Below are 21,243 nucleotides of genomic sequence, written 5' to 3' on the forward strand. Positions count from 1 at the left end.
TTCCCCAGGTGCATTTTTATCAAGTAGTATGTCCTCATCATTTACATGTCATGCATAGTGTACAATCCATCCTTCCATCTACCAGAGGCTGGAGTATCATCATACTGCTTCTTCCAAAACAAAGCTGTTAATCCTCTCATTCTCACAAACTTTCAGCCCCCTCTATCTTCCAGCATGCTCTGACCCTCTTTCTGCCTGGGCAACAGCCCATTTTTACTAAACAATACAGCGACTGTTTGGCTGCTTTGAGCGTGTGTGCGTATGCGAAAGGCGGTGAGATACAGTGAGCATGATGACAACATGGTTACACACTACTGAAGGAGAAAACCTGTTCCATCACTTTAAGAGAGCTCCTGAGGCCAGACCTGAGCATCTGTCACGCTTTCATACCAGTTATTGGACAGGGTGGTGAGATAACAGCTAGCTTTTTTTGAAGCAGTGTGGTTTGTTTTCAGGACATTATCTACAGTGTTTGATGAAATGGATGTACCAGAAAACAGCCCTTTTTCTTTAAAAAAAAAAAAGAAATCTCATCTATATAAATATTGAATTTCGAGCAAAACGTATACTGCTGACTGATAATAAACATGATAAAGAGTTACATGTGTACCTGCCTTTGTATCTGTGAGTTACAGCCGTCTATAGCTCAACTGCACACTCAGTTGTAAAGGTTATTTAATGTGTCGGTCTAGCAGTCATAATAACTTTTGCTACACAAAATCTACATGACACAAGTGGAAAAGTGGACATACTGTATATGTAGACTCTTAAGAGGATAATTAGTTAATACAATTAAAACTAAAGCTGTATCAACATCCCTGACAGTTAATATTAATATTGAATGTCAAATTGGTATTGTGTTGTTGCAATGTGTTTAGGGCTGCCACTGAGATTATTTTAATCATTGATTCCTCTTCCAATTATTTCCCTGATTTGTAATCTAGTCTAAAAAACATCCCAAAAAATTGTGAAATATGCTCACAACTTCCCAGAGCCCAAAGTGGCGTCTTCAAGTTGCTTCTTTTGTCTAACCAACAGTCCAAAACTGAAATACTCTTCATTTACATAAATGACAGAGCAAATGACATTTTGACATTTTTGCTTGAAAAAGAATGAAATTATTAACCGTTTATCAAATAAAGGGTGATAAAATTCCTCTCCATCCACTGATCGATCTATTGACTAATCGTTGCAGCTGTTATTGTAGAAAGTTTGTTCTTTTTCTTGCTGGAAAATTGCTCTTTCACATCACATACGCTCAGGTGTGTGTGGCTTATTGCACAGTTAAATCCCTGTAGATTTTGAACAGTTCATAGTGTTATTATGAGCATTATGAATGAAACATCGTCCATTATACAAAAGAGTTTATTAATAACAATAAAACACTTTTTTCAAACTAATCACATCTCTCCTTCAAAACAACAGATGAAATAATTACAACACAGGATTATTTTGTAAAAAAAAAAAAGTTAATGTGTGACCAAGTTACATTTCCCCCTTGTGGCTCTAAGTTATAAAACAGCTGTTAAGAAAAGCAGTTTCTGTACATTTCAACTGTGAATTTAATTTGAGGTGCATGGCATATAACAACACAATGAGACTGAGAAAGTAACAATAAAACACACTGTTTTGATTTTGATGAGCTTCGGTTGTCTGTTCAGTATATTTTACGTGGTCATATTTCACCAACCCACAGAGTCAGCTGATGTGATGTGGATCAAATTAAGGTATGAACCGGTGGGTGATAATTGCACCCATCTTGGGAACCTTCTGCATTTGTTTAGCTGACTGACCTGAGACGATGGTGGGTCTGAACCAGCATATATTGTTTAGTCAGTAAACACTGGAGTAGCTGTTTAATCAGTTATGATGAGTTCGTCACAGCCCCAGTCCTCATAACTCCCATCAGGAAGGTACCTGCGAATGATGATTGGGATCTTTCTGCCCCTGTTGGAGAGAAAAAACAAATTGAATGCTAAGACACCGGGAAGTACAGTGAAGCTCTAAATCGAAGAATATTATCCTACTCTTTAAATCATGATTAAAGAAACTAAAGATGCAGTCATTCATTTAAATTTTTTTATAAAACATCACTGATCATTCAAATTGTATTACTTACTTAAGCTCTTTCATTGCGATTTGCAAAGGGTCTGTTTCTCCCTCCAGCTCCACCATGACTGGGGCACACATTCTGTTGGAGACAAGTCAGCAGATAGACAGGTGAAGTAGATGCTGCATTACAGGCGATACCTTAGTGGTGAACTAGCTGTCGACTAATTAAGTTGCCTCCAAACAACCAAACCCTCCTACTAGGGCTGCAACTAATGATTATCTATATTGTTGATTAATGTCTGTTATTTTCTCGATTAATTGATTAGATATTTGGTTCGTAAAAGTTTGTTCCCAAAAGCCCAAGATGACATCTTCAAATGTCTTGCTTTGACCACAACTTGAAGACTGACTGACACAGAGGAGTAAATAAACCATAAAACATTCAGATTTAAGCAGCTGGAATTAGAGAATTTTGACTTTCTTTTACTAAAAAAATAGTCAAACCAATTAATAAATTATCAAAACAGTTGGCAATTAATATAAAAGTTGACAACAAATTGGCTTGGTTATGGTACTCTATAACATTAAACGTATTGACTAGTGTCACTCAGATGAATAATGTACTCAGTGTTATCAATATTCATCTATGTACTATGACAAAGCTAATTATGTGTACTTTCAGAAAAAAAAACACATTTTTGACCATTATTAACAGTAAATGAATATAAGACCAAACAGGAGGGAGCAACAAGAAATACTTTAAATCATCCGTAAATCCATTATTGCAGATATTAGTCAGACTAGTACCCACAATTGTAGGTAAAACAGTAACATACACAAATAAAAGCGAAGAAACGAGTCTCTGTCCTCACACACAGCTCTTCCACCTCCATCACACATGACCGTAATACAATAAACACACCAGCAAAGAGTGTAAGCAAGTGTCCAGACAGGAGTCAAAGGTCAGCAGCCATATCTGAACCCAGGACATTGTGATCACACTACCAAGACACGGTGTGATGGTTCACACACACATGACAACACTCACGCTATCTGTAGAGCTCGTGTCCCAAGCACTCTGGCCCTCTCATATTTAGTCATATACGGTGTTGTGATCCTCTTCTGGTTGGCCTGCTGCCCCTCTCCTGCAGGCAGGATCTGCACGTTCTCCTGGTCCTCCTGATCAAAAGAGCAGAGCAAAAAGGTTTGGACTCATCTAACGCGGACCAATTTGCTTAATCTCATAGCAGCGTTGTCCGAAGCCAAAATACAAATGCCTTGATAAGTTACACACAAGCTAAATGTAGGTCTTACAGTAGCCACTTATCTAATAAGGAATTGGTGAACTTACATCTTCTGCGTTTTCCAGGTCATCTAACCCCTCATCCTCTTCAGCATCATCAAAATCTCCGTCGTCGAAGCTACAAATTTGATATGAAAACAGTTAGCACAAAGAAAACACATCCAGGTTTATCGGACAGTTCTTCTGCCTAACCGGCTAAATGTTCGTTAGCTATAACGTCAACGTTAGCCCACGTTGTGTTGTGTTAACGTTACAGTAAACAGGCCGCTTAATATGATATGTTACACAACATGTGTGTCGTTACTTACTTATCTTCGTTGTCGGACATGTTTTATTCCGAAGCTCGTAATGTGAATCCTTACTAGTACAATTTTTCAGAGACACTTTTTGTTGTCAACATGAACCCACATGAACGGTGAGAACTTTCAGCTTCCGGTGGCTTCGTGCGTAGGGAAATATTCCGGCTGCTCAAGAGGAACGCTTGTTTTTCGTTCCGCTTGGACTGTACAAGGTGTAAAAAAAAAAAAAAAACTAGTGGGGTATTCTCTGGTGTAACAAAGTCAAGTATAAATAAGATAAAATACACTGGCAGGCCAAATGTGTCTGTTTCATTGTCGAGTCAATTGGTGGGTAGCGTCTTGGTCCACCTTCCTACGCACTTTACTTAATGCGGCTTAAACCAAATAGTGACACACTTGCTTACAGTTGTTAAATGTGCTGAATGGTTGAAGGGTACACTGTTACTTCAACATCCAAAGGTTAGGCTACTCCATAACCTTTGGATGATTTTTTACAATAACACAACCACCCTTTTTTTTTTTTTAAATATAGTGAATGCATTTAATGCTTTTAATTAAAAAAAAAAAAGGATAACAATTGCAAACAGTAAGATTATAGCCAGGATAAAGTGCTCTGCTCGTCAAGGATCTCAAAGTTCTGCTTTCCAGTATTTCTATGTTAAACCATAATATTAGAACAAAAACAATTAAACTTATCTTTTGTTCTTAAGAATTAAATCGCTATGGCACTTTTGTTTTGCTTATTACTACAAATTTGTTTTGAGCAAATTTGCATGTACTTTTTTCAGCATAGCAGATAACTAGCATTTTCAAAACAGTTTGAAATAAGAGTTGCTTAATCATAAAGTATACAGTTCTAGACAAGACATAAAACTTGGCAAAATAAATATTTATTGCATACCTCAATTAATGCAAGTATGTAATAGCTTTTACAAAAAAACATAAATATAGATTGCATAAGGGAAACAGGGCAAGTAATTAAACATGAAGAGAAAATGTATTGTAAGACTGAACTATTTGCACTTAAAAAAAATAATAATTCATTTGTTTTATGCTACTGAGCAGCTCTTCAACAAAATGAAGACACTGACTGATATTATGATAAATCAGTTTGTTGTCCTTGACAGTTTCTGCAGCCATGACAGCATTTCAGCTCTTTTTGTCCATGGAGTCTTTGGTGCTCTCTGCTCTTTGGTTCAGCATCTTAAAAACTTTGGCGGGCTTGAACTTTCCTTTTGACTTCTTGAGCTCCTTTAGTCCTTCTTTCTGGAACTCTAAGGAGACATGTCACAGTAACATGTAGTAAGAAACTTCACAAGTGTTTTTATGAGCAGAGAGGAGCATAAAAATGGACAGCAGAAGACACAGCAGTATGAAGAAGGCAGGTGGAACTTTTAAAAAGTAATTTTCATACCTTTGTTCTTCATCATGGCTTCCAAAAGCATATCTTCTTCTCTTTCCCTAATCAGAAAACCAAAATTTCATTCAAACCTTCAAACAATTAAAACCTATGAATGTGAAAGCAGCATGTATTTTTTTTTAATCTGTGCACCTCTGCCTGTCCTGATCCAAGCTGCTGATGATCTGGTTCCTCTGTTCGATGACCGCAACCAGCTCATCCATCAGCTGCTGCTCCTGATCTCGATCCTTTGGACTCCAGTCGCTCTCTTTAGATGACGGTGTGCAACATTTAACAAAACAAAGCACTGCAAGTCACTTCTTTGCACCGCGCCACACTGACCACATTCAGGAACAGCAGCCAGTGAGGTTTCTGATATATTTGTTAACCCCTTGTACACAAATATGTTTCAGGTCAGAAGGCAAAACTCACAGAACCATTTTGTTGTTTTTGTCTTTTGTTGAGAGCCAAATTTCAGTGTTCCATGAGAGTGTAATATAAAATGTGTAAGTGTTTTTTAATTGTGATGCTCTTAATGCCTATTTACGCTCTTTATTAAGTTGTTTGGTTTGGGGTGAAACTAGAAATGTTGAGACTCCTGTTTAAATTATTATAACCCCCCCATGTTTCCCTGCAGGAATGGCCCTGATTTCAGATTAATAACTGTTACCATTTTCAGATATATTAGCTGGAAAAAAGTGACACACTGACCTGGTTTATTAAGGAGACATCTGAGCTCGTACTCCACATCTGCCTGTCTCTCCTCTAATTTTTGCTGCTTCGTCCTGGGAATGACACAAAATGTCTGTAAAGCACTGCAACACTCAAGAAACCGCTTGGGTGCAGAATAAACTGCAGTGGAAATGAAAATCAATGGCACATCATTGTCCTGGTCTTATCTACTTACAGATAAACCAGCTCCGTATCTCTGCGCACCAGAACCTGCCTCTCATGGATAAGAGAGAACCACTCCATTAGCATTTGTTCTTCTTCTTTATCTGAAACACAAAAGAGGTCGTCAGAGATATAAAAATCCGTATTGCAAGTTAATCATTTCATCTAAATAATCCAGGAACGATTTGGTGAACCATTCTTGCAGTCTCTCAGATTCCTCTCCAGTTCGACTCCTCGTTGCTCCATCGCCTCCAGATGTTTGTCCAATTCTCTCATCTCCACCTGCAGGTTTTCTGCAGAAACATTCTGGTCCGTCTGCACCTGTCGAGCGACATAAAAAAACTAAAATCCCGATACATAATTTCTGCAAACCAAGTATGAATTTACACCACAGACATTTGCATGACTGAACCTCATGATTAGGGATAAAATCAACTCTACCTTGCATATAATCTTTCTATTAAGGTTGATGTGGAGGCAGTTCTAAAAGTTGTTCAGATTGCTTTTTGGAAAAAAATGTGCAATATGTATTTGGAACTATAAACAAATAAATTAATACAAACATTAATTGAGTTATTTTTTGTTGCCTTTGATTCCTAAATTCGGCCATTGTACCTTCCTTTTGATGAGTGGGAAGCCATGTCCAGGAGCAGGGGCCCGTCTAGATGGGAGGGCCTGAAAAGTCTTTGATTTGGGTATTGCAGGCTTTCGATCAAAAGGGTTCTCTTTGCAGGCCAGCTAAACGTGGAAACAAAATGGAAAATTGTAGGGCAGTTCACACTGTATACTAGTGTCTTGTTAAAGGTAAGACAAAATCATGACAGACAGACTGATGTGAAACCTGACTAACCTTGTGTAACATGTTTACAAAGCATTAGCACTCCATAAAAACATCCTTTGGTAGGAGCCAGTCTTTATGATTAATGAAATAATGAAAATAATGAAATCTAGTATGATGTTTTCTGCTCCACTTAAAGATTAGTTTAGACTTCATTATCAATAGTTACTCATTATCTTTATCCATACCTTAGTTTGACATGGGGTCACCTGGTCACCTGCCTCTGTCATGTCAGCAGGCACAAAGGAACCTTGACTGGGGGCGGATGTGATAGCTGGCACAGAGAGACTCCTGGGTAATTTATGAACCGATGCTTGATCTGAAGTGGCATGCGGCCCTGCTGCTGCTGCTTCAGTCACATCAGGGAGTGAACCTCCTGTGTTTCCAGTTACATGCAGATCTGATACACCAATTTTATTCGTATCTCCAGCTGGTTCACTTGAAGCTTCCCCTGTGTTAGAAATTCCACTCAGATTGCTTTCATTCCCTGCCGATGAGGGCGTGGTTTGGTCTGCAGGCTCAGGTTTTGCGCTCTCATCCTGAGTGACCTCATCCACATCCTCTCCAAATGGATTGGGAGCAGCCACTTTGGGTCTGTACCATGACCTGTGCAGGTTAGAGACAGATTTGGATCGTGGAGTGGGTACTGGAGCTGGAGCGGGAGGCAGTTGCGTCCAGGGTCCAGGATGGACGATGGTCAGCCATGGATGGTTGGCTCTCACCTTCGGGCTGGTGCTAAGAGGGGAAAGATGGAGGTGTTTTAAGAAATGACTCCACAAGTGAGGAAGAACTTCGGAGTCCTTATTTCCTATTAATAAATCATTACTAATTGTGAAACAACCTACCAGCTGGAATAAGAAACTGTGCCTTCACACAAAATCTAAAGGCATTTCTTTTGAAAAGACATGTGAACATGTTGTCGTATATGTTGTGTCTTACAGTATGGCTTACTGTATGTGTTGGATATACGATGTCACCCTTTTGCTAACTTGAAACTAAGATTTTTAACATTTTATCGTGATTGTCGTAATTTTTTTTGTCTTGTGTCTTATTGCTGCTCTGCACATCTTCATATGTCTAGAAACATTTATAATCAGTATTTCCGGCTGTGTTTTGTTAGCTTTGTGTTGCTTGTTTGGCTACATGTATTGAGTAATGGATATTGTTGCTGCATTACAGTACTAATATTTAGCTGTTTCCTGTTGCTCTGAATGGCTTGGCACAGTCTTGAGCACGCTTATTTTGTGCTGTTGATGTTTTCATTGCGTCTTGTTGTCTTCTGTCTGTGAATCTCAACCATCATCTCATTTGTTTCAAAACAAATTGCCCAAGGGCCACAGATGAAAATTAGCCAGCTAGAAAATGTACATAAATTATGATAAATGTACATTGTCCTTATAAATGAAAGAAAATTAAATGATATTAAATCACATTCTATTTTATTAAGGTTATTTGACATTTAGATTTGATGTTATTTGTTGTGTTTTTCCCACCATGGAAATTCTGCATATAAATAGGATATGTCAAAATGTTTATAAAATTGTTTTGTTTATTGTCACTATGTAATACATTTGTAGCTGTAAGTTACAGAGGTGAAATGAGTAAAACAGGAGAGAGGTTTTAAAAGACAATATATTCAAGAGAAAGGAGACAGCTTAAGTTTTGTGCCAAAGGAAAGCAGAGAACAGGCTTTCTGTGCACTTACATGTGAGGTGAGCTTTGTGATGAAGTGCCTGCACATGGAAAGAGGAAAAAAACTTAATATCAACATACAAACAAAATAATGAAACAAGAATTAAATTACATGGTGTCCGTTTACCTGCAGCAGGGGAGCTGTTGGTTTCCTGGGAAGCTTTGGTCCTGGGAGCAGGAACAGGGACTACAGAAGAGCCCAACATTCGCCTGGGTGCTGGAACCGGCCGAGCACTTCCTTCTGTCACTTGTGCACAAGGCGAGGAGAGCTCAGAGGAGTCTTGAGTCTTTGCTGCTTCCTGCTCTGTCTTGCTGGCTGCCAGAATAGGTGCAGGTCCAGCTTTTCCAGCGCTTTCGATGGTCCTGTCTTTAACACTAGGTGGGGGTAGATGAGAACGTGCTGGCTTCCTTATCGTGCTCTGCACTCTCCTCTCCTGACTGTCTTTCCCCTCCGTCTCTGCTGTTTTACCAACCAGTCCGTCTCGTGACTCTGTTTTCTTAGCGTAATGAGGGACGGTGGTTATAGCCAATCCGCCCAGAGAAAAATAAGCGGCCTGAGACACACATTTGGGCCGATTGTCAGTGGATCCAATTTGCTGATTGAAGACAGGATGAGAACTTTTACAATGGTGAGTGCAGATCAAGGAGCCAGCTTCACTCCCCTGTGTGTACGACCCTGGTAAAAGAGTGCTGCAGCACACTTTGCACCTGAAACACAAACATGAAATTGTTGCAGCACTAAAAACAGATGACTAAAAAACAGTTCTCTTCTCAAGCTGTATGACTGAACACAGATATATATTCCTTTGGCTATAATCAAGTAGGAGTAGTCACTTGAAACACATTTGAAACGCATTCTTATGTGGGAACTGCACATGTTCGTCTATCCGTCTCAACCACATCCACACACAGCCTTGATAAATCTGGATCTAGACCTTGACAGAAGCAAAAAAATGCTGCTGTTACCTTATGAGCAGTGCTGTTACCTGAAACAGCTGCGATGGTAGACCTTTCCGTCGATCCAATGTCTCTGTATGAGGTGGACAGGCTTGAAACACAAATGACACACTGTTTGTGGCCTCGTGTTGGATAAACGATCCTCTCTACTGGTTTCGAGATCGGTCGAACTCTGAAAAGAGAAGAGAAACCAGCAACTGAGATGGCAAACACCAAGAGAAAACAGGTGTGTTCGCATCGGGAGTATATGTGCGTTAAAACGGCTGCCAGCTATTACCTTTGTGAGACTGTTTAAGACGGTGACATGTGATGACCTCAAACTGGCAAGACCTGCTTCAAAGTCAAGAGAAGACATGCAAATAGAGCACAGTTTGGCAAACAAGAACCTCGAAATGAAAATGTGCTGTCTTGCTTTGAATAGAGGAGGGCATTGGCTGTCTGTGAAGAGTATAAGGCAATGGTGCACCCAAAACACTGATAATAAAGCATGTTCATGATTTGTTTATCTTGTCAGGAGCCCCTGAAAACCACAGATATAATCATTTGAACCTGTAGTGTCCTTCACTAATCATGTACCTTGATAAAGTGCCCTTGAGTAAGACAATAAACATCTGCTTGCATATTTGTTGTAACTACGTCTAAAAAAAGAGCTGAAAAAGAGAACAGAGAGAGTCTACTTAACACACCAAAAGACTTCCTGTTGAAGAAATAGTAGAACTGGGAAAGGTAGGTGATGATGCTCAAACAATCAGGCACCTTGGTGGAAACCATGTCTTTTGGGTCCAGCAATGCAGGGATGCCCAGCTTTGTCTCTGCAATCTCAAATGCCTGCAGACCAGGGAAGACAAACAGAGGCTTAAGGTAGACAAATGTGAAGAGGGAGTTGCATGAATAATACTTACCCAGAAGTTTTGTGTAATAGTGTTTTGTGTTAGTTATGAGAAATAAACCTCAACCACAGAGTTATCATGGCTTTAGTGAAAAACATAGGAGGAAATGACTCACCAGTTTGTTATTTTGAAAAACATTGTCTTTGGAGAGGGAGCTGAAATCTCTGGAGCAAGGTGAGGAGGAAAATGGAGAGATTGATTAACTGATGGGGAAAAAATATCAAATCACAAAACAAACCTGAACAGTATCCTGTCTGTGAATGGTGGTTAACAAGTGACTATGCAGCCATAAAGCGAGAGAGCACTGTATGTGCAAAATGCAGTTAAAGATCAGAGATCAGATGAGATGTTTCCAGTTCAATCACTGTATGTAAGAGGTAAAAACAAACCAACCAATCCCATTAAACTGGACAAGAGAAGGCTAAGCAGAGAGACAGAGAGAGATTAAGCAAAGGAGAGCAGATTAGTCCTTGAGACAGTGTGCAGGTCCTGCTCTGCTCCAGATTAGACAGCATGTTAGTCAATCAGGAAAAATCCCAGTCGAAGACAATTAAATCTCAGGGCTCCCAAAACAGACAAGGACAATGTGTCTGTAATGTTAGAAATGTCCTAGTCATGCACCTGCACATCAGTCCAGGGCTAACTAGTGGTATACTTACATTAAGTCAGGTCTGTGCCTGTGGATGATGGCACAAAAGGCAAGTCCATCTCTGAAGGAGGTTGACATGTTTGTTATTTCCACACTGGGGTAATGGGCGCATGTGACACGGCACCACTCTCGTAAAGCCTTCGGAGAAGCCATTTCTTGTGTGAGAATTGTCATGTAGGGTGGGTGAACATGGCACGTTACAAGTTACAGGACAACAAATAAAGCTGGCAAGTTTTTTTCTTTGAAGAGGAAACAGGAAGCGAGCATCTATTACCCCGGCAACTACCTTTTTTTTCTTGCAGAAAACCTGCGGCCAACCTGCGCTTTGAGTTGGTAAAGCAGCAGGAAGGAAGTTATTTTCCCCTGTTATGTTGCTTTGTCAAGTAAAAACAAAAGTGTCTGCGCATGTGAAGCGACTTCACTTTGCCTCAGTGTTCCCAGCCACAAGTTAGCCTCTCAGTCTCAAACGGTTTCTTTCACTCACGGCGACACATTGTCACTTTTCACCACAAACCACCATCGAGCTTCTGAAAGTGGTGAACTGTCGTCCCAACATCTTGCAGTGTTCATACAACTCCTGGTCGTTTTGATAGAAGAGGTGTAAATTTAAATAAAATCCCGTTACTTGCCGTAGTCCACCTTGTTGTGCTCCACGTTAACTGCAATACACAATATCTGCCGCCAGAGGGAGACGCAGAGTTGCTCCTGCTCTATAATTAGGAAAGTGAGGTCTCTGGTTACAAGATTTATTTCTCGGATAAAGACTTGACAAATATAATACAAGCTATGGTTTTTAATCCAAACGTGATAATGCATTACAGCTTCATTAAAACATACAATTAGCTAATCCCATCCCTCCTTTACTGCCATTGATTGATCAACGAACAGATCTCATGGTTCAAAAATATGATTTTATGTGAGCATGTTTATTTCCAGGCTACAGTATTATTTTGCAATGTTTGGACAACACATCCACTTGTTTCAATGAAGTTTTGTTATGTTAGTAAACCACAACACTTCCGGCCAAACAAGTTAAATCAAACTAGCAGCATTAGTAAAAAAGGAAAAAACGAAGAGACGACATATTTGTTATAACGCTGTGATAAAGTGATGACAAAAGTGTGCTTTATCACTTATAGATATATGTTGGCGGCCACACTAACCAAACGTTCTGCTTTTATTGTGAAGGATTTTTACTTCCGGTATGAGTCTGTTTCCTGGCTTGTCGCAGCACACTTATAGAAATTGATGTGCTAGAATGGTTATACCCATTCAAATTCACACTTTATAAATTCTAATAATTAGCGATTTTTTATTGACATTGGCACTGACATACAAACACAAATAATTAGCATTAATTAGCAACTTTGTTAAAGACATTAGTTTAAAAGATAAAAATGTTTTATTACTATTTTCATTTTTTGTACATCAGTAAGTAACTTTCAACCAGGGTATGTATATTGAGAGGATCCGAGACGTAAGAATAAGGTGTTTTAATACTGAAGGTAAGTATTATAAAAGTAGCTTTGAAATACATTAGGCTTTTACTTTGTCATTTCTACCCGTTCGAGTTCTTTGTCCCTTCTGCCGCTACGTGCCCGTGTTCGTCCCTCGCGAGACCCACCGACACATCACATAAATCTCGCAGTGATGGCTGCGCCGCCCGATGCGGAGAGTTTGGAGTCGCGTATCAGTGAGTATTTTAAACTTATTCTGTCGAGCCAGTGCTGCCTGAAGACCCGGACTCTCACAAATTATCATCCCCGAGTTGTCGTCGGTGAGATGACAGCTCACCACAGCAGCGCGTGTCCCGGCAGAGGGGACTGAGACCCTGCCGTCACATCCAGGATGCTAACGTTAACCTAGCTCTGGAGCTGCTGTGCTTGCCAGCTGTCAACACACAACACAGCCAGGCGTAGCATTAGCTTTGCGGCACGATAGCTCAACTAAGGAACGTTAGTGGGCGACAAGAGTACGGGCCCCCCCATTTTTAATCACAGAGGTTTTATTATGATAATGACAAAGCTCTGGCCTCGTTAGAAAGTTCTAGACGAGACAGTGAGACAGTGACACAGTGCGACTACCGACAGTAAGCTAGCTAACGTGACACTCGGTTAGCACCTGCCCTGTATATTTCTCTCTGCACGGTGGCATGTTGGCGTTATGTGGCAGAGACTTAATGAATTTTAATGAAGGAGTCACTTGGGAAGCCTCAAGGCCTCCTTGGACGCGCTTGGGTGTTTATTTTAAGTGTTATATGCCAAAATCTTTAACATTTTTCACTCAACATCTCTATAATGTGAACACATATTGGAGTGAGTGTTGATGCTCTCATTCAAATGTTAATGTTAAAGCGAGACTTAACACCAAACAGAAACAGACTGATGGAAAATAGAAAAAACAATGCCAACGTTGTGCAATGAGATTGTGTTTGTGTTAAAGCTGCTGTAGAAAGGGGTCAATTACACTCAGTGTTTTGAACATTTTGTTAGCCTCAATAATCCAAAAAGACAGCGTTAGTTTTGGATAGATGCACTTCATAAAGTGGCAGCTGGATGTAGAAACAACTGAACAGATAGAGATCTTCACTGTTGTATTCACACAGAAGAAAACATTAATCATTTCAGAAAGATAAATGATCTTTATAGTAATATTATCTTTAATGTCAATAATAATGCAACCTGTGTTATTTAACATCACAAATATTCTTTAACCAAAATATTAGACATATTGTATGTATTCTTAAACCAGATTAACAACATTGTGATATGACCACCTCTTTTGTCTGACATCCCATTTGCTGACATTTCAGACAGAGCCACAAACCCACTCAACAGAGACACAGACTGGATCAGCATCCATGCCTTTTGTGACCAGCTCAACAATGATTTGGAGGGGTAAGAGGACATCGCTTTGTGCTTCATACTTTAATAATTATGGTCTGGTTGACGCTGATTCAATTTGTGTTTATTTTTTTCTACCAAAGGAGGTCTTTTTGCTTGTTGAATTTAAAGTTAATGAAAACAATTTTGAGTTCAAATTAACACATGTATTCAACAACTGGAATTTTCTTGCTGAATATAAATCAAATCATCATTCTCTTAGCACTAAGCCTGTAAAGATATAAAAAAGAAAACATATAAAAGCCTCAATTTCTGTTTAGGTGTGGGAAATTGCATCTCAATAATGAGTGCAATAATGAGAAATTAGACGGACCTCAATAGTTATAATAACTTTCAGTTAGAAAACATTATGAGGTTAATTTGACTTATTAATTGATATCTGTGTTAATTTCCTTAATACACTGAAAACTTCTTTAAAAACACTATAATATGAATACAGTACCAAAAGAAAATAACAAATAAATCTATGATATCTTGCTCAGCACTACATGCAGCACACTTGACCACTCTGACATTTGCTCATCTGTCCTCAACTGCTGCATGCAGTGTCTTGGATATCTTTGGACATTCAGTATCGATTGTCACTTGTGTTCCAGACCTCAGCTGGCCACCAGGCTCCTTGCACACAAGATCCAGTCTCCACAGGAGTGGGAGGCCATGCAGGCTCTGCTGGTGAGTTCAGATCTGAACCAGGATCTGATGTTAGCTGCCTCAGTACTGATGACCCTGTTTTTTTCTACCACACTAATTGCACGGGATGCAAAAATTTGTTTACACTTTACTTAAATGTGTTTATACTTTACAACAAGACTATTGGGAGATTTAATCTAAATTTAAGCATCTGAATCAGAAGTAAGTCAGCCGACTGTCTAAATATGTATGAAATACAGTATTGTGTTGCCTTTTTCAGATTATGTTTCATCTTTGGCATTGTTTTTCTTCTCAAGGTTCTGGAGACATGTATGAAAAACTGTGGTAAAAGGTTTCACAGTGAAGTGGGCAAGTTCCGTTTTCTCAATGAACTCATCAAAGTAGTTTCACCAAAGGTAAGGCTTTCTGATTGTCTCTCTGAGTACAACTATGTTTTTCAGACAATTTTTTTTAGACATCTGTGTGTAAATAACCTGTTTTTTGTCCTCTATCCCCCCATTCAGTACCTGGGCTCACGGTCACCAGAGCCAGTAAAAAAGAAAGTTTTGGAGTTGATCTATAGCTGGACTTTGGGGTTACCTGACGAGGCCAAGATCTCAGATGCCTATCAGATGCTGAAGAAACAAGGTATCTGCCAACAGATGAATGAAAATTATAACTTCTTAATTCGTAAGAAGGCACTAATGTTTTTAAGATTAAAAGTAAAGTAAAGGAAAAAGTAATTGGATGAATTTAACTTCTTGTCTTGTTCATATTCTTTGTTTGTAAATCAGGTATTATTAAACAAGATCCAGAACTGCCACCTGACAAACTATTGAACCTTCCTCCACCCAGACCCAAGAATGCCATATTTGAGGATGAGGAGAAGTCAAAAGTAAGAACTTGTCTGTTAAAGATAAATTAATCAGTTGTTTGTAAACAAAATGGGACTTGAGTCAGTTCATTTTGCCACACGTGAACTCTGACTGTCTCCTTTGTCAGATGTTGTCTCGCCTGTTGAATAGCTCGCACCCGGAGGACCTTAAAGCCGCCAATAAACTCATCAAAGAAATGGTCCAAGAGGTAAACCTATTTCCTTCTCCTTCCTCTTTATTATTTTTTTTTTAATATAAATTTCACTTTTCAGACATTATTTGCACTACCACTGTCTTCAGTGCTGCAGATATGCAGATATAGTCATGGTGTGGCATTTTTAAGAAAAGGAGTAAAATACCAGAGGGCTGCATTCACAGCAGGAACGTTAAATGAATAAGGGAAATGGGTTGGTTGCCCTGAGGGGTTTTGTGTGTCAGTGGCAGAGTGATTCAGCAGGAAATCAGAGTAACTTTGTCCTGAATTCGGGGGTTATCAGAGCTGCTCTTTGCTCTTACTCCCAGACATTTTTAATGGCCTCTCCCTGACCTTGCTGTACTGTTGCATTCTTGCCTTTGTTGTGTTTCTATGGCATGTTTCTGCAGCCTGCTTCCTGTATGATGATTTCATGCATGTGCTTGTGGTCACACCCTGTCGTTTGTGAATTGTCTGTTCTATGTTCTAGGATCAGAAGCGAGCAGAGAAAGTGTCAAAGCGGGTGAATGCCATTCAGGAGGTGAAGGAGAGCGTCACTCTGCTGACTCAGCTTTTGCAGGACTACGACAGCACTGCCAGCAATCATAGCAACGATGAACTCATACAGGTGAACTGACAGACAAGTGTTTGGTATGTGCACAGCTATACCATAGTGAGTACTTGGTTTCAAGTATTTAATATGGTGTGTTTTGTGCGGTCAGGACCTGTACCAGCGCTGTGAGAAAATGAGACCGACACTGTTCAGACTGGCAAGTGATACAGAGGACAACGACGAGGCTCTGGGTGAGCGTCAACTAAAGCCAGTGCTGGCTCTGACACTAAATTTCATATACTTTTTAGTTTTGTCCCTTCACTTTAGCTGGAAAGATGCTTGCTGATACATTTACTGTCCAGGTGTCAGTTCCGATAACGGACATTTTCTAATGTCTTTCCACAGCGGAGATCCTGCAAGCCAACGACAGCCTGACTCACGTCATCAACCTGTACAAACAGCAGGTGAAGGGGGAGATTGTAAATGGCAACAACACATTAAACACACAGAAACAAACGGGTGAGCACAGAAATACCTAAAGATTGTTTAATAGATTAGTCTCAGAATTGTAAGTCTACAGACAGGTTTAATGTGGAGAAATGTTTATATTCAGAAGTCGTTAGTTTTTTTTTTTTTTTTTGTCATTTTGAAATGAACTGGAATCGAATCCATTTTCTCACAGGTGGAGGGACGGCATTATTAGACCTGTCAGGATTGGACACATCACCACAGTCGCCTCCGTCCTTCCCAGAGTTTCCCACTCCGACAGACAGCCTCAACGCCCCCTCGCAAGAGATGGGGATCAGTCTCCTGGACGATGAGCTCATGTCACTCGGTAACAGCATGTCTGACACCACACACCAATGAGTTGCAGGTTATTAATTAGGCTTCTGTTAAGTTATCTTGAAGTGAAGGTGCAGTCCGTCTTTAAAATATAGGAAAGAAATCTTTGTCAATACTCTAAAGTTGTGTAATTTTATATCTAAATAGTACTGCAACTATTTCTGCATCTTACAGGTTTAAGTGAAGGAACACACACCTCCAACCCTCCCTCACAGCCTGAGGACTCCACAGCCTGGGACTCCTTCCAGGTGAGCAGATGGAGGATTCATTTACTAATATAACTGTGATGCTTCACGTACAGTTTGTATGATTTACAATGACGTCATACGTTTTATCTGTCTTGTCTTTTTAAAATTCATGTTAAAGAACGAGACCTCTGTACCATTAATTTTCTCACACATTCTGACTGTCTACTTCTAGTCCTCCGACAGCATAGACGCAGACATCCCAGCAGCACCCAGTCTCCTCCTGAGTCCAGACCCAGCCTCGCACTCTCAGCCCCTGTCCTCTGGCTCCACCCCCGGGAACTCGGCCCTGGACGAGCTGGACCTGCTGGGAAAGACACTGCTGCAGCAGTCCCTGCCTCCAGAGGGCCTGCAGGTCAAATGGTATTTGACCTAACACTATTATAACACTGCCACGTCATTTCTGAAACTATGGGGAAACAGCCTCAAGATAGTTTTTCATTTTTTGTAAGTTAGTTTGCTATGTTTGTCTGCTTTGTGTACTTTGATATACATGTGAGTCGAATGCATTAGATTTCTGTCTTTCTTTACTCTTTGTTGCCTGCATGAACATATTTTTCTTCAGAAGTTCTTCAACAACCTTTAAAAAGTGCCTGATTGGTGCCATTTTCAATTGTGACTGAGGGAATTAATCATCAAAGTCTGGAGTAGGTAAATGGGGGATTTTTTAAGATGTGTCATTATCTTCAAATTTAACCACTCTAACTAAAATTGTGGTCACCTCTCTTTTTACTTTAGTTAACATGACATACAGTAAAGTTTTTCTCAAGCTCCTTTCAATTTGGACTCTAATGGCAGAATTGAGCATCCTGTCAAAAGTGCACAAGCACACAGAGGTGAATTGTTCATTTTTCTGCTTTTAGGGACAAGCAGCAGTCCAAACCAACTCTGAGAGACCTTCAGGTTAAGTCCGGATCTAATGTTGCCCCAAACCCCATCCCAGCCTTCTCCACTGAACCCCCTGCACCCCTCAACTCTCAGCCCAGCCTCGGAGCAACGTTGCTGGATATGTCCCCAACTCAGACTGAGACTCCTTCTGCAGAAGTCACCCTGACGGATGTTTTTGTACCGCTAGAATCTATAAAGCCCAGTAAGTGAATTTGATGTTTTTATGCCTCTGCCCACCTCTAAGTACAGATTTACGATATGATGTCCTCCTGTCTCTTCATCTTCCTGTCCTCCAGGTAGTCTGTTACCTGTGACTGTGTTTGATGGACACAGTCTGCGGGTTCTCTTTCACTTTGCTCGTGACTCGCCTCCTTCTCGTCCTGACGTGCTGGTGGTGATCATCTCCATGCTGTCGTCTGCTCCTGTTCCCGTCACAAACATTAACTTCCAGACCACGGCTCCAAAGGTCAGCAGTAGGAGAGTTCAAGGCCTTTGTCTACAAGATTACTATTGATAAGATCTGTACATACACGCAAGGCTCACTTTTTAAAGACATTGTTACTATGTGTTACTATTGTGACATGTTTGTTTTCGTCTATGAACTCTAGTCTATGGCAGTGAAGCTGCAGCCCCCATCAGGATCCGAGCTCCCAGCTTTCAACCCCATCCTTCCACCTGCTGCTGTCACACAGATCCTGCTGCTGGCAAACCCAAACAAGGTAAGCTGAGCTGCTTAACTGCCTCGACATTGGAGTACATTGAAATGCCTCATGTCTCAGCTTCCACTTGACTTGTAATTTTCAAGTATAAAAGAAAACAAAGTACAACTTTGTGGTAACTGTTCTAAGTGTCTGTTTAAATATTATTTAAACACTCCTACATAGGTGCTATAGCAGCAGTGCTGTATTACATGACACTCAGCTGACATCTACAGCAAGAAATGGAAAGAAAGGAAAAACCTACTTTCCCTGCTAAGTTTGTCACTTTACTGTCTTCTCTGCAAACTGTGCCAGTATTTTAAGCTACAGCTAACTTTGATACTTTAGAAAAGTGACAAAAACCAAGAAGAAGTCCAGTGAAAGTCTGTAATAAATCTGTAGTAATTCTGGTTGTATCAAAGGGAGGGCATCTCTAGGCACCTTTGATTGTGATTCAGAGGGCTACGATCCAATCATAAAATGATTATAGATGTATCAAAGTGTTAGTAGTAGGTCACGCTCCGCCATCCTGACCAGAACTTAAATAGTGGCCTAGCTTAGAATGCAAACACGACGCGCATGTTTATATCTGTTACCTTTCACCATCGAATTCAGTGTCATCTCAGTAATTGTTTTGTAGCTGTGGTGTCAAGGGGGTAATTTCTGATATTTGTTCCACATGCATCCATGTTGGTCTTATTTTGGTTCTGGTGCTTAAGTACAAACCTAGAGCCCAGTTTAATTAAATTGATACAGGCAATAATAATGTAGAGAATTTGTTTTTTTTATGTATTAATGATTATTCTACATTGAGACATAATCTTTAGGAGAAGAAGAGAATGGCGATATGTATAAGAATAGATCTCTTTTTCATCCTTCCCCTATTGACATCAAACTGAGTGGTACCTCTAACTAATGGCAATGAGATTAGCACAGAGGCTGTCCATCCAGCCAAGGCTCTCTGGATGATTAACTATGTATCAATCCACCTCTCCCATCCTGTGTGCATGTGTGTTTGTGTACTTCAGGAGAAAGTTCAGATGCAGTACAGATTGACCTTCACCATGGGAGAGCAGGAGCACAGTGAAAGCGGCAGTCTAGAACAGTTTCCTCCACCGGAGACATGGGGGAACCTATAGCATTTAAACACCACCACAATATGACAGACTCTCTGCTTCTCTTCAGACTCAGCCTCCCTCCTGAACCGGTTCTCCAACTCGACACTCTACATAAACCTATTTTCCTTTTTGTAATCATGCAGTACTTTCTTTGATTGGTATTGATTGTTTTCCTTGGATTACGCTCATGCTCAGTCAGTGTAATGTGTGTATGCTTTGCTTTAAATGAGTTGTGTGTTTAGGTCTAGTCTGCTGTATGTGGCTGCTTTAAAACAACCTTGCAACTGCTTCCCTAAAGTGGTTGCAGTCTTGTGATTTTGTTTTTAACAGACAGTGCTACAAAGGAAGAAAACCACATCAAATGTGTGCATTTTTGCTCATTTGGTGTGCTCAGTTTTTTCCCCCCCACACTCTGTTAAAATCCATCATCAGTTACGTTTAACTTCACCTCAGCATGCTCTGCTAACACGGGACTCCATGTTTGCAAAATCCAGCACACCAATAGAGGAAGGACATAAGCATTACACAGATGCAGCTCATCTTAATTTGCAAAACAATGCTACACTTAATCAACGTTTTGTGGTGTCTAGTTTGTGATGAGTGAGTATCACTTGTGATATATTTTGCAATGACTGAGTCCACTTTTTGATTTGCACAGAGAATGGTTTTTTGATAGTACCGTTTTCCTGTCTTTTCCCCCATCTTGTGTGAAGAACTAAAATTCTACTGTAACATCAGAGTTGTGTATCTGCCATATGTGCCTATTTTGCAGTTCTAACATTTAAGTTCTAGTGTGTTTGGATGGATTTGATTTTCTCATCTGTTACATGTCAGTCATGTTAGGTCTGCAGTTTGTCTGAGATGCTGATCGGCTACATTATAACCTTAAATTCTTAATATATTCAAAGCATTTTCAGTAGGGTATAAGTTAAATTAGAAAAATCTTTTCTTTAGCTTGTTTTAGGTTAATATTTCAGCATTTGAGTAAAACGGAATATCCAAAAACTTGAGCACATGTAAAGTGAGCTGCAACCAGGTGCTCTGAGCACTGGGTCTGTCTCAAACATGTTCAACTTGTTTCTACTGTCTGCAGTGCATGTCAACCATGCTGAACACTTCCTCCTCCCCACAGGCTCTCAATCACATTCCACTGCACTAATCTCTAATAAGACTGCTATGTAAATACCAATGATGGCAGTTCTGTTATGTACATTTGACTTGTGCAAGAGCATAACACTGGTTAAATATTCCTAATGGGTAATAAAGTTTTTTTTCTTGGTGACCTGAAGGCACGTTCATTTTTGTCATAGATAACTGAGCTTCT

At 40.0% G+C, this 21,243-nt stretch overlaps 3 protein-coding genes across 5 annotated transcripts; 1 reads left to right on the forward strand and 2 right to left on the reverse strand.

The window, feature by feature from the left end:
• Nucleotides 1-1,347: 1,347 nt before the first annotated feature.
• polr2f (RNA polymerase II, I and III subunit F) lies at nt 1,348-3,801 on the reverse strand. The gene is made up of 5 exons (XM_084371957.1): nt 3,664-3,801; nt 3,404-3,473; nt 3,101-3,231; nt 2,120-2,191; nt 1,348-1,947 (listed from the first exon to the last, which is right to left on the reverse strand). Exons 1-5 carry the CDS (start codon nt 3,681-3,683, stop codon nt 1,857-1,859), a joined length of 384 nt encoding a protein of 127 aa, XP_084228083.1. The 5' UTR covers nt 3,684-3,801; the 3' UTR covers nt 1,348-1,856.
• A 721-nt stretch (nt 3,802-4,522) lies between these two features.
• On the reverse strand, nt 4,523-11,610 carry LOC311268338 (MICAL-like protein 1). 3 transcript variants are annotated; one of them, XM_084371934.1, is made up of 15 exons: nt 10,984-11,610; nt 10,440-10,488; nt 10,121-10,262; nt 9,712-9,764; nt 9,464-9,606; nt 8,605-9,185; nt 8,491-8,518; nt 6,974-7,520; nt 6,563-6,685; nt 6,142-6,268; nt 5,961-6,051; nt 5,765-5,838; nt 5,207-5,321; nt 5,069-5,115; nt 4,523-4,928 (listed from the first exon to the last, which is right to left on the reverse strand). In XM_084371934.1, the coding sequence occupies exons 1-15, from the start codon at nt 11,145-11,147 to the stop codon at nt 4,804-4,806; spliced, it is 2,409 nt and encodes an 802-aa protein (XP_084228060.1). In that variant the 5' UTR covers nt 11,148-11,610; the 3' UTR covers nt 4,523-4,803. The 3 variants fall into 3 exon arrangements, with proteins under 3 accessions (XP_084228060.1, XP_084228059.1, XP_084228061.1); XM_084371933.1 differs by having other exon boundaries at nt 9,712-9,767; XM_084371935.1 differs by lacking the exon at nt 10,440-10,488 and having other exon boundaries at nt 9,712-9,767.
• A 974-nt stretch (nt 11,611-12,584) lies between these two features.
• LOC311268339 (ADP-ribosylation factor-binding protein GGA1-like) lies at nt 12,585-21,207 on the forward strand. The gene is made up of 17 exons (XM_084371936.1): nt 12,585-12,666; nt 13,786-13,870; nt 14,473-14,548; nt 14,824-14,922; nt 15,031-15,154; nt 15,301-15,401; nt 15,509-15,589; nt 16,065-16,202; nt 16,297-16,378; nt 16,533-16,646; nt 16,810-16,962; nt 17,145-17,218; nt 17,391-17,578; nt 18,079-18,305; nt 18,400-18,569; nt 18,712-18,822; nt 19,830-21,207. Exons 1-17 carry the CDS (start codon nt 12,624-12,626, stop codon nt 19,938-19,940), a joined length of 1,977 nt encoding a protein of 658 aa, XP_084228062.1. The 5' UTR covers nt 12,585-12,623; the 3' UTR covers nt 19,941-21,207.
• The last annotated feature ends 36 nt before the right edge of the window (nt 21,208-21,243 follow it).

Source organism: Pagrus pagrus (genome assembly GCF_965226575.1).
Source record: "Pagrus pagrus genome assembly, chromosome: 13".
Classification (NCBI taxonomy): domain Eukaryota; kingdom Metazoa; phylum Chordata; class Actinopteri; order Spariformes; family Sparidae; genus Pagrus; species Pagrus pagrus.